At 42.3% G+C, this 13,595-nt stretch overlaps 1 protein-coding gene across 1 annotated transcript in view; it reads right to left on the reverse strand.

Moving 5' to 3' along the window:
* Nucleotides 1-1,335: 1,335 nt before the first annotated feature.
* LOC141107928 (putative Kunitz-type serine protease inhibitor) overlaps nt 1,336-13,595 on the reverse strand; it is a 30,544-nt gene continuing 18,284 nt past the window's right edge. Inside the window, exons 2-8 of the mRNA XM_073598994.1 lie at nt 11,934-12,104; nt 10,360-10,419; nt 10,026-10,184; nt 6,350-6,403; nt 5,125-5,295; nt 4,578-4,628; nt 1,336-1,823 (exon numbers count right to left, since the gene is read on the reverse strand). Coding sequence (XP_073455095.1) covers nt 1,654-1,823; nt 4,578-4,628; nt 5,125-5,295; nt 6,350-6,403; nt 10,026-10,184; nt 10,360-10,419; nt 11,934-12,104 — 836 coding nt within the window. The 3' untranslated portion in view covers nt 1,336-1,653. The remainder of the gene's footprint in view (nt 1,824-4,577; nt 4,629-5,124; nt 5,296-6,349; nt 6,404-10,025; nt 10,185-10,359; nt 10,420-11,933; nt 12,105-13,595) is intronic.

Consider the following 13,595-nt stretch of genomic DNA (forward strand, 5'->3'; position numbering starts at 1 on the left):
CATCCACCTAGGCAAGTATGTGTGTTTGTCGTTTTTCATCCCGCGTTTCTTTGAATATTAGTTTTAGTACCAGTATAGCTGCCTACTCCATTTAGAAAATGCGGTAAGCCTCCCTAATAGTGAACTTGGTCCTAATTGATGCAGTTCATCCTTATGGTAAAAGGAGATCTGGAAGCTTAGCATTAAAGTGGAAGTCTGGTCAAAACCCAAGCTTAAACCTACTCTAACCACCCTGTAGAGGAAAGGTGTGTATACCTAAAAACTAAGTGTGCTGTGGTCTAGTCATGTGATTGGCTCCCAGCACCAGCTTCAGGAGAGAAGAGGGACAGCATATGCCCCATAGCAAGTCTATGGGTGACATCACCACCAAGGCTCTGCAACCATTGTAGTTGCTCTCTGCTTCCCTGAAGCCACCCTCTGGAAGATCACATGACTGGAGTGCCCTCAGATTAAGCAAGTGTACATGTCTTTCCTTTACAGGAGTTGTAGTTAGTATAGGGCTTAGAATGGGGATGGGAGTTGGTTTACGCTTAGTTAGGTTTTGATCAGACTTCTATCTTAAGTCCAGGAAACTTAGCTGCTTTTCTACAGAGGATTGAATCCTTAAGACTCAATTGTCAGGAAACCAAAAGGATCCACCAAAAATATGCAAATTATGATCCCACATGCACACACTTGTGCCAATCTCGTGAATGCAATAGGCTAACTGGCAAATAATTGAAGTCCATTTATTTGAATTCTCATCCCCCAGCAGTATAAGATGGCAGCCATCTGGACCTGTTAGATGATCATTGTCATATTCATCATAAATTGGCTACAAGCATAAGGATTCAGTCTGCTGCAGCCCATCCATTACAAGACCAAATCACTTCATTGCTGGAGCACTGGTAATTTCTAGGCAATGTCAGCTAGGCTTACAAAGTAGAAAAACAATTCTAACATGACAGCCTTGCCACAGAAGTGGACAAAATGTGCCATGTAAATGTGTCTCACTATAGAAGTGGACAAAATGCAAAATGTAAAATGTCTAAGTTCTAAGGGGTGGGCACTTTGGATTTCAGCTTAGATGATGGCTGGCATAAAAATGGCCAGTCTAACATTGCCCTCACCATAAGAAAGGGTTTGCCAATAGACAACAAATAAAGTATCTTAAAACATACCTAGGCGGTGCAATAAAAAGTATTTCTGCCGCTTTTTCCCCGTGGCTTACTGTTATGAAAGGCCATTCCACCTCTGATTAGACCCAGGTACAGCATCCAAAGCCATAAGAAGCTGGATTGATCTTTTATTATTAAAAAAAACCCAACAGAAAGTACTTTAATAGGCCACACAATCTGATTTAAACAAACCGTTTAATACAGTTGCAAAATTGAATCAACATAAAAAGAAACTTTCTGGAATAAAAGTACCCACAGGAAAATGCCCTGTTTGATAAAATAAAAATAGTTTACAAATGGTAAAAACAACCCACAGAAGGGAGACCTCTTTCTAGTAATATTTATTTTCTGATTAAATGACAGTCTCCTCTCAGTTATTGTAGAATGTTGGAAACACGTCCTTGGAGTGACACAAATGTTAAGAAAGATACAATAACCTTGTGCTAAAATCTGTGTTTGAGGCATGGAGTGTTACAGCCCTTTGGAGTGGCTTCATCTACAGAGTGTAGGCATTGTTCATCAGACATTCTTTGTCATCAATGGGGTTCCACATTGCTCGCATGTCAGCGTTGTGCTGATTCTTCTTGGACATCTTCACAAAGAACGTGATCATAACGCCCAACAGAGTGGCGGCCATTACTGCAAGAAGGATTGGCAATACCACAGCTGTAGAACAAATGTATAGGGTTAGTAAATGAACCAGTAACTGATATATGTTTTGAGTTAAAGAGGACCTGACATTTTAACAGCCAAAAATCACACAGCACTTTGTATTCTGGTGAAGCCATACAGTTCTTGTCATTCCTATCTGCGGTCATCCCACTTATAATTTTTATCCTTCTCTGGCCTTGGCAGTTTTCACACGTACTCATAAAAACCACACAGTACAGACAACATTTTACAGAATTCTCCCCTTCAAAAAAGGAAATATTCAGATCCACAGTGCCCACAGCATTAAAAATCTGAAATTCATTACTTTCTTCATTCTTCTACAATACATACAGTGTGTGTGTAGTAATTTAGGATAAAACACTTGGCTCCTGAAGGGAATTCCAAGATATCATATCAGTAGCTGTAATACAATACCAAGTAACCACATATCCTAAAGTAGATTTAGTTCATAAATAAGGGTGCTTACACTACATAGTGGTATGTTTACCGCCAAGCATATCTATTGTCTTGATCCATCTGCATAGAAGTATGAATCTATAGACATTCATATGGTCCTGTATACACACACACACACATTATGAACCAGGGAAATCAGGTCTGGACTTACTCCTGACCTACTGTATGTTAGATGCTAAATAAAATGTGCATACAATATTCAAACATGTACAGAGCAAAGAGGCTGTATTGTGACATTGAAAGATTACATCCTATAATATAAAATTCAGTGAAAATTCATATTTGAGCCATGGAAACTATACATGCAAAAAGGCCAAAGGACATGCAATAAAAAAATAGAAAAAAAGTTCCCGTGCTTTTATCAAAGATGGGTGATCAGACCCTCCTGGGCAAACCACGATATTGTGTGCAACTTCCACCAATCCGTGCTAAACCACCACCTTCCAAAATGGACACTCAGAGATCAATATCAAAAAAGCCTTGTTTAAGCCTGGATCAGCCACTTCTCAGAGTATATTAGAGTATGCCTGGGGTTTCCCAACCAGTAAGTCAGTGATCACTGCTTGGTGTTTCCACTTTAAGGGAATCTTAGGAACTCATAGGAAACAAGCGGCCATCATTGCGCAGCATTCTTGTGCTTTTATTCAATAAAAAGGTTTAAAAAGTATTGCACTCACATGATATAGTGCCTCTAGACCGGCACTGAATCCCTCCAGCGATCTGTTTAGGGCTTGTATTTCACTGTTCTGTCTATGGGAATCAGCGTGCGGTGCAAGCCTCGTTCTCGTGCAGGTTCAGGACAGGAGGCGACGTCGGCGTTACCCAGAAGCCACTACGCGTTTTGCATCCAATCATGTGTCTTCAGGAAGCTTGAAGCATGATTGGATGCAAAAGAGGCTTCTGGGCAACGCCGACGTCATGTCCCTGACCCGCACGAGATTCAGGCTTGCAACACACGCCAGTTCCCATATAGACAGAACGGCGAAATACAAGCCCTAAACAGATCGCTGGAGGGACTCAGTGCCGGTCTAGAGGCACTATAACATGCGAGTGCAAACCTTTTTAAACATTTTATTGAATAAAAGCACAAGAATGTTGCGCAATGATGGCAGTTTCCGATGAGTTCCTAAGATTCCCTTAAAGTGGAAACACCAAGGAGTAATCGCTGACTTAGCAGTTGGGAAACCCCAGGCATACACCAATATACTCTGATGAGGAGTGGCTATTCCAGGCTCAAACAAGGCTTTTTTGATATTGATCTCTGGCGAGTGTCCATTTTGGAAGGTGGTGGTTTAGCACGGATTGGTGGAAGTTATACACAGTATCGTGGTTTGCCCAGAAGGGTCTGATCACCCATCTTTGATAAAAGCATGGGAACTTTTATACATGTCCTTGGGACTTTTTGCATTTATAGTTTCCATGGCTCAAATATGAATTTTCACAGAATTTATATTATAGGACAGGGATATGCAACTAGCGGACCTCCAGCTGTTGCAAAACTACAAGTCCCATCATGCCTCTGTCTCTGGGTGTCATGCCCGTGGCTGTCAGAGTCTTGCTATGCCTCATGGGACTTGTAGTTCTGCAACAGCTGGAGGTCCACTAATTGAATATCGCTGTTATAGGATGTCACTGTCACAGGAATATAATTATTTGGTTAAGGGTTGGGCGCAGTCATCCACTAAAACACATTGTACATCCCTTACCATTATTTATAATATAATAATATTTAAAATAACACATTTAGTTAATTTATTCAATATATTTAATTTTGCGCCGGTGACACAATTTCACATGTGTTATGAGATTTACTAGTGAACTCATGCATATGTCCAGTTAGCATCTGACTCTGGGAATGAACTTAGAGAAACCTCTAAAAAAGGGGCAGAAATATTAAGGTCTCCATTGCTGGCTTGATTGAAGTACAGTTTGCCCTCATTCTTGCTTCACCATTTAGCAAGCCCTCAGCCTCAAGCTTGCACACAGGTCAAAGAAGGGGAAAAAAAAAAAAACCCCACAGATAACTTCAATGGCTGTATACCTGTGCTGGATGAGTAACCCACTAAACAGTAGAGCATGGATGGTAAAACTAGAGGCCACAGCTTTAAAAACCAAATTCACAATGCGATTTCAAACATTTCTAGCCTCACAGGTCTCCCTTAATTAGGGTTCAACGGTTTTAAAAAGGCCAATGCAAACTGTAGATCAGCAGAAGTCTGGGTGTGTATCAACTGTACATGTCTGAGTTGTTTAATAATCTTCAAACAAAAAAAAACCACACCACACACTTACAGGTTAATGGGCGATGGAAGAAATGATGATCTACGTTGCTGTCATCTTCTTCTGCAATACACAAGACAAGCAGTTGTATTACTCTCAGCTATAGGCATGAAGTGATTATGCTATAAAACAGATCACATATTCTGCAATACTCATTTGGCTTAAAAAGAGACACTCTTCCTCCCCCCCCCCCCCCCCCCCCCACCCACCCCTTCTGACACATTTCGCACTTTTCCTTCTGGGACACATCACAGGTCCCAGAAGGCTGCGGATCCATTCACAAACAGCAACACAAATCGCACATGCACACTGGGTTAACATGTCGAAGACCAACAATCCTATTTGTTCATTTGTCCATTTTTGGCCCTGCATCTGTAAGAATCTTCAGAACACACAGCTTGCCACCTTTGAAATGATAAGTATTGAACATAATAAAAATATATATCTTTAACATTCCCTTTACCAATTACTGCATTGCTTATTCTATTACAGCCTCTCTTACAGGTAGCAGGCGATCCTACAGAGGGCCCAGCCAAGCTGACAAGACTGAAAAATTTACCTGATCGCCCATGACACATCTTCATACAATCAGCCTCTGAAAGGTAGTTATTTTCTTTAGGTTTGCAGCCTCCATAGATAAATGTTTTACAAGCCATATGTTCGGGGTCATAGTAGTATCTCGTGAAGGAAGCACGGCAATTGCCAGTTGAAGGAGGTGCAGCACAGTAATCTGTGGGTAGGTAAAAGTTTATTAGAGTCAGGACAAGGGTAATTTCCACCTCCAATAGTTTTAGCCCAATACAGAAATTATTCACAATGCCCGATGAGAATGGCCAAAGTAAAATAAAAACCCCACTTTAATAAATCCATTACTAAACAGAGAACCCCACATCCCGTAGTAAAAAGGAATAAACTTCATAACAGTTGTTGCTGCAGTCCCTGTTTTATTCAAAAAGATGGATCCATACATTTATTCCAAATGGAGTGCACAGTTGTCCATAGCAAACAGGGACTTTGTTTTGAATGTGTAGCAGCACTGGGCCCAGCAAGGACTATTCTGAAAAGCTGCGTACACCATGAATGGGATCGATTGTAGTTTTCACGGAAGGTAACTTCTGCTTTTAAAGGACAGGTTGAAGTAAACCTCTGCTTGTCCAGTTGCATGTACTCGTCTACCTTTTCTTTCCCCAACCACTTTGTTTGGTCAGTGTGTGCCAAGAGAGGAAGCACCATGTGACCCATAAACTGAGACTTGGACCTTACAGAGAACAGAGGAGTCTATCCCACACACTAGTCCTGTGAAAATGAAATAATCAGTCTCCGCTCAGAGCTATCATGCACAAGTCTGATTTTGATCAAGCAATGAAAGCGGGTGGGACTCCTTGGTGAAAAGGCATCTTTAAATAATCATGTTACATTTTCTAATATTACATTTGTTATCTGTAGCGGTCATTATTTAGATTAAAATGTTACACCTACAAAGGGTTTGTGTGATCTCTCAGAGCACATCTGGTAAAGAACACACAAGATAATATAGGAGATTAAAAAAAAAAAAAAAAAAAAAAAAAAGGGAAGAGGAGGGGAGGAGGAGTAACACTCAATAACCGTAAAGTGAACCACAAGATGTCAGGCACCACAAGTACTTTCAATCATACCAACAACTTATTGCCTGCGTTTCCACCAATCCTGCCCTAAACAATACACCACGTATAATATCCCTGCTGTGTTTTGCACCCACTAAACCAATCAGTGCAACATGCCCTCAAGCAGCAGAAATAACAAACCTTTGAAGTTTCCAACTTTGGGGGACTTTACCTCAGCAGGTTCTGGCATTTTAACTGCAAATAGGAAGAAAGGGTATTAAGTGGATGGGCAATGGTTAATAGCACAGGACAGTAGAAGTGATATGGTGCCTTGCGAAAAGTATTAACCCCTTTGGTGTTTGTTTTGTTGCATTATAACCTGAATTTTTTTTTTTCTCCTCTCGTTCAAATGTTTTATTGGAAGATGCAGAATACAGATTCAAAATTTCAATATAATTTGCAATAAAGAGATGGTTACAAAAAACAGTCTACAATCTTCCTCATATGTAAAACTAGCATAGTACAACCTTCAGGATTGCATAATAATATAAAATATATCTTAAGAGGCGAGCCTTTAGGTAGAGAAGGTTGTAGTCTATGACAATGTAAGGTAAACAGTATAGTACAACTTCAAGTAAACTATACAAAAAGGGACGTAGTCTATAACGAGTCAGAAAATGAGCTTGGTTTGGGGTATTAGGGTAGGTCTACAAGCTTTTCCCCAGTGCCAAGTTAAAGTAATGTCTCATGGAAATATCCTGTGTGATGTCCACAGTCTGTCCCAGGTGTCCCTAAAAGAGGAAAAGTAATAAGAGAAGCAGGGGGGGGGGGGTGTTCTCAAGCTATGCAAGTCAGGGGACCAATTAGGCCACAGAGAAGGTGAGAAACGAAAGTTAAGAGTGAGAAAGGTGGGTTAAAGAGGAGCAAAAGAAGATGGAGGGTAAGGGAAAGTCACAGGGGAAAGGGGCATCCCTAGAGAGGACTGTAGCCAGGAGAACCAGCAGTGACAGGTTATTTAGGATGGAGGGGTGTAGTTCCACCCTTAAGGTAGTAAAAAAGTGTTAGAGGCCTGAGGAGGTATGCAATGACTGATCCATGGTTTCCAGAGCTTTTCAAATTTGGACACCATCGAGCATGACCACTTCAGCTTTGGTGTGGATAATTGCTTGCGTGACCCTCTGTTTCACTGTTAGGGTACATAGTGAGGTGGATTTTCACGCTTTTGCTATAGTTTGTTTTGCTGCTGTGGTAATGAAGAAGAGTTATGCCGCGTACACACAATCGGAAATTCGGCCAGCAAAAGATTCAGAGCACATTCTCAATTTTTCAGTCGGAAAAAGTTCCCATCCAAAAACGCGATAGTCTGTAGCAATTCCGACAAGCAAAATTCCTACGCATGCTCGGAAACAATTTGACGCATGCTCGGAAGCATTGAACTTCATTTTCTCGGCTTGTCGTAGTGTTGTGCGTCACCGCGTTCTTGACGGTTGAAAGTTCGGGCGAACTTTGTGTGACCATGTGTATGCAAGGCAAGCTTGAGCAGAATCCCGTCGGAAAAGCCATCATATCTTTTTCCGACCAAATCCTGTATATGTGGCATAAGAGTTAGAACTGACTGAAGTGCATTAGAGCCAGTGGTTTGATATTCAGGAGTGCTACTGCTGGGTCTGGTGGTAAGGTAGTATTAAACATGGTTGAAAGGATGCCAAAAACATCCGAATAAAAAAGGTGCAGGCTGTGGGGCACTCCCACCAAAATGTGGACATGTGTGTCTGGTGTGTTACAGCCTCAGCAGTGTGAGGGGTATTGGGGGGAGGAATTTAGAGATCCTGGTGGGGACCCAGGTGCCAGCTGGTGAGCACCTTAGTTGGTTTCAAGAGCCACGATGTTTGGTGATGCAGACTTGTGCCCAGTCAGCTGGGTCTAGCTTAAGGTTGTTCTCCCATTTGTTTGTGTAGGTCGGTGGGGAAGATGTGTGTGATAATAGCTGAGTGCATAAGTCAGAGATAAGTCTGTGTGGATCAGATTTACATGCGCGTTCAAAAAGGTAGAAAACCCTGGGTTTGTAGAGTTAGGCGGCATGTTTTTGGCCAGGAAATGTTTGATCTGCAGATATCTAAAAGTTTCTGTTGCTGGAAGATTATGTGATTCGCGAAGTGTGGGAAAGGGAGCGATTGATGTGGGAGGTGAAGAAGTGATGGGCACACATTCTGCATTTGACCAAGCAGAGAAGGAGGTCAAAGAGGACCAGGCTTGGTAAAAAAAGGAGGGATTACGGAGGAGGGAAGAGGAGTGGATTGGAGGCCAAAGCGCATTTTAAGCCTGTCCCATATGGATAGGCTATGTTTAGTGATGGGATTGGTGACCGACCGACACTGCAGGTGCTAGCCATAGAAGATTTGCTGTGGAGAGGGGGTCACAGTCGACCGATTCTAGTGCTACCCATAGTGGCGTGATACTTGGGCTGCTGAGCGGCATAGTAGTATTTTGTAAAGTTGGGTACACTGAGCCCGCCACGGTTGCAAAGAGAGTATAAGGTTGGTTTAGGCAGAGGGGGTTTGAGTTTGCCCCAAATGAATAGTGAGGCCCTGCGTTGTAGGATGCGTAAGTAGTAGGATGGAACCTGTATTGGGAGAACCCTCAAGAGATATAGGATTTTGGGAAGGATAGACATTTTGTTCACTGTAATTCTGCCCATCCATGCCAAAGGTAGAGAAGACCAGTTTGTCATGAGGTTGGTAAGTTGTGTTAGCATGGGAGAATAGTTGGCAGTAAGCTTAATACCCAAGTAGGAGATAGGAGTGGTTGTCCAGGTAAACGAAAGGGTTTCACTTAGATGTGTCTGCAGGCTAGGCAAAAGGGAGAGGTTTAAGGCTTTAGATTTTTGTGCGTTGATAAGGCCAGACAAGTTGAGAGCGAAAATAAGAGGTGAAATGAGGAATATCAGGACATCAGCAAATAATCAAAGTTTATGCTGCTGGCCTCCTAATTCTAGACCTTGTATGTTAGGGTTGGAGCAGATGAGCAAGGCTAGGGGTTTGATTACAAGGGCAAAAAAGTGGGGAGAGAGGACAGCCTTGACGGGTGCCCTTTTCTATACGAAAGGAGTCAGAATGGAAGCCTAAGAAGCACAGGCTTTTGGGTTTTGTTATAGGGCAGCAATACATTGCAGGAAATGTGTCCCGAACCCCCAACGATGTAGGATAGAGTTGAGGTAAGACCAGGATAACGAGTCAAACGCCTTGCGTATGTCAAGATGGCTGTACTCCAAGGTAACCCACCCAACGTGAAGGAACTGGGGCAGTTTTTCCTTAAAGAATGGTCAATAATTCCAGTGGCTAGATGTGCTAAACTAATAGAGACATCCCCTAAGACAGAGATTCTCAATCCTGTCCCCAAGTAACCCCAACAGGCCATGTTTGCAGGTTTTCCTTTATCTTGCACAAGTGCTTCAAACCAGACAGACAATGGCCTGGTATTTAGGACAGTCATTTTTTCTAGGAGAAAAGACCAAAACAAGGCCTGTTGGGGGTACTCGAGGACAGGGTTGAGAACCACTGCCCTAAGACTTGCAGTTGTAATTGCAGAAAATAGCAGCTGTACAAAGTGTTATTCTTTGGGAGGGGGGAGGATGGAAAAATTATGCATACTCAGGATTTCGTTTTTTTTGGTCTTAGTTTGAGTTACAATACAAAATATTTTGCACATTCAAAGTCATGGGCAAGTTGTGTGCATCACATTGTACAAAGCCCCAAAAAAATACATTTTAAATCCAGGCTGAATTGGCACAAAGAAACTAAGGGGTGAATACTTTCGCAAGGTACTGTATTCCAATTAATGAAAAAAAAAAAAAAAAAAAACACACAACTTGACTCACCACATTTGTCAACACACTCAGCTTCAGAATTGTGGTTGTTCTTACTGCCTCCACAACCACCGTAGATAAATCTGCGACAAGACTGCGAGTCAGAGTCAAAGTACCATCGGGTAAAAGCAGCTCGACAATTGCCAGTTACAGAGGGGCCTGAACACATTTCTACAGGGAAAGAAAAACTGCATACATAAGAGGTCTCAAAAATGGCAAATGAATGAAAAAAAAATAAATATGAAAATACCACCCAATTGACAATATTATGTAAAATGAAAGCATTTTGTGTGACATATCAGAACAGCATGACTGAACAGATGTGAGGAGACCGCATTGGACTAACCTGCAAGAGGAGCGTCGGCCACCAAGCGTTCAGGAGTGGGATTGATCTCAGCCTTGGTTGCTAAACAGAGGAGAAAAAAAAAAAAATTTAATTACATATACATACATAATGAAGATTAAATTGATTTCAAGGCTAGGGCTAAATTTAAGGCCGAAATTCCCATATGGGAGTGGATTTACCTTCAAAGTATCTTAGCAGTAGTAGAGTATTGTAAGGTGGCAGCCATCAATTAATGCAGTATTCCAGGGGTTAAAGCAAGCTCACAGCTATGAGCTCGGTGTGGCTTTTTAGAGCCTTCAGGTGATCACATTCACAGGGCTCTGTAGACAAGTTAAAGCAGAGCTCCACCCAAAAGAGGAAATTCCACTGGTCTGCACCCTACTCCCTCCACATTTCATTTTTTTTTTTTGCCGGTTGGTTACCTGGTTTTGACAGGTACCTGCTCGCACTTCTGGCTCAGATCACCACAGGCCTCCTTTCCCCTGCAGTCTTCTGGGACACATCACGGGTCCCAGAAGACTACAGGACCATTCACAAGTTGCAGCGCAATTTGCGCATTTGCAGTAGGAAACCAGCTTTCAAAGCCGCAAGGCTTCACCTCCTGTTTCCTTTCAGTATTTGTAGCTGCTGACTCTTAATCTTTTTGGGGGAGCCTGGAGCTCCTCTTTAAGTTGCAAGCATTTCTCTTTATTAACTGGAGTAAGCCAATACAGGGTATCACTTAATAGAACTATAGGCAAAATTATTATTTTAATTTGGAGTGGGGGGGGGGTGTTATAAATCTTGTCACTTTTTTTGCCATCTGTGTCCCATTGGGGAAATGTCCCTTCACTTCCTGTCTCATAGCCAAAACAGGAAGAAATCTCTGAAAATTAAGGGCCCCCCACTGGAACATTTCCCCCATATTATGGTTCTGTGGACAAACCAAAATTTAAAGTTTTTTTTTTTTTTTGAAAAGTATATGTCTGGGGAAAAAAAAAAAAAAAAAAAAAAAAAAAGAAGAAGGATGAGGTACTTCTCTGAAATGAATGCAAAATTCCATGCCAGTACAGGAAAATGTTAATCTGCTAGCTATGCATTCCTGACTTAGGCACAGTGTCTCTGTTGAACGAAATCCCAAGCAGTGGCATCAGCCCTGCCTAGTTCGATTTGCTGGATACAAATCACCTTCCCCACTCCATAACAGTGAGAGCTGTGCAGTGCTGTGAGCAAACAAAAGGTTAGGAGCTCACTGGATTTCTGGCAGTATCAGCAGGTACTTGCAGCAATTTTAGTGAAAGAAAACATGAGGAAATGTGAATTACAGAGAATTACAATGGGGTTTTTTGACCAGGAATGCACACAGAAAAACAGGTTCTAAATTCCTCTGAAACCTCCTTATAGTCAACAGTAAAATCAGAACGGTTTATAGTATAGATACAACCCAAAATTTCAGATGCCTTTATTATAACTTGCATATACAGCCTTTGTTTTTTTGGCCATCAGTGTATGATACAGTTCTGCCACATAAGTATTACTTCAACTACATTACAGGTACATGAATGGTTCACAGGTGGACTAAACACAATCCTCACCTTTTACACCTTTGCATTTTTCCATACACTCCTCCTCTCCTGCATGGTTGTTCAGGTTCACTGGGCAGCCTCCATACGTAAAGCTTGCACAGGTCTCGGTCTCCGCGTCATACCACCATCTTTTAAAATATGCCCGACATGGTCCAGTTTCACCTTTTGCAAGGCAGAAATCTAGAGTGTAGAATAAAAAAAAAAAAAAAAAAAAAAAGGTATATATATCATAAGATGCAATGCCAACCATTACAGATGTATATCATGAGTCACTGTGCACAAAACCAGCATTTCACTTTGTAGATGATCCAATTACAGTGCAAAAAAAAAAGTGCATGCACCTTTTTTGTGCGGGTGCAGTGCAATTTGAGCCATACAAAATAAATGAGCTCAAATCATACTGCAAAAGATCGCATGTGATTTAAACAGGAATGCAGTGCGATTTCCCTACACCACACCAGTGGGAACCTAGGCAATTCTCTCTCAGCATATAAACTGGCAATTAGATACACAGTGGGGACAATGAAGTGTAGCATGTAGTAGCCGACAATTGCACCATGCTCCAAGTTTGTGAAATCCACACATGCGGTGGTCATTAATCACATAAAATCAAGGGTAATTTTTAGAAGAGTTACACATCTTGCAAGCTAAACAGAGTGAGGTCAGAGAGGGGAGACAATCGTGATGGGGACAGGTTTTCCAACCTGTGTACTGTAGCCACTCATTTTCCCCTCAAAACTGGCCAACAGCATTGGCAGGCACATAATCGGACAGAAAATGGATGAAATCAAGCACCTGTCATCCCACGTCTATGAGTACTTAAAGGAGTTTCTATGCACTAAGATAAAAAAACCTGTGTGTAGCAGCCTCCCCAGCACCCCCTAATTACTTACCTGGACCTCTCTCTATCCAAAAGGGCCACGAGTGTCTTAGCCGTCCGGGACACTTCTGACAGACACAGCAGCAGTGCCATTGGCTCTAGCTGCCATCAGTTAGCCAATTAGGGAAGAGGGGGCGGGGCCAGGGCTCCATGTCTGAATGGACACAGGGAGCTGTGACTCAGCTCGGTGCCCCCATAGAAAGCTGCGGCTTTGGGGGTCATCCAAAAAGGAGGGGAGGGGCCAGGAGCAGCGAAGAGGGACCCGAGAAGAGGAGGATCCAGGCTGCTCTGTGCAAAACCATCTGCACAGAGGAGGCAAGTATAAATTTTTTTTTTTTTTTTTTTTTTTAAACAACAAAGAAGGAGACTTAAACCACTTTAAGTGGTTGTAAACCCAAGAAAAATAAAAATAAAAAAAAATCCTGCAAGACAAAGGCATAATGAGCTAGTATGCATAGCATACTAGCCCATTATGAATTACTTACCCAAGATCGAAGCCCCCGCAGCAATCCTCATACACCGCTCCAGCGGCCGACTTTGTTCACGGAGTTACTTCCGGGTATCGTGGGCTCCGGTGCTGTGATTGGCCGGAGCCGCGATGACGTCACTTCCGCGCAGGAGCCGCGGTAACGTGGCGTTGCTTCAGTGCTGATGACATCGGCACATGTAAATACAGGAATAGCTCCTAAACCGTTCAGGTTTAGGAGATATCCAGGGTAGCTACAGGTAAGCCTTATTATTATAGGCCTACCTGTAGCAAAAAGTGTGTTGTAAGGGTTTACAACCACTTT

This window comes from Aquarana catesbeiana, linkage group LG09 (genome assembly GCF_042186555.1).
Source record: "Aquarana catesbeiana isolate 2022-GZ linkage group LG09, ASM4218655v1, whole genome shotgun sequence".
Lineage (NCBI taxonomy): Eukaryota > Metazoa > Chordata > Amphibia > Anura > Ranidae > Aquarana > Aquarana catesbeiana.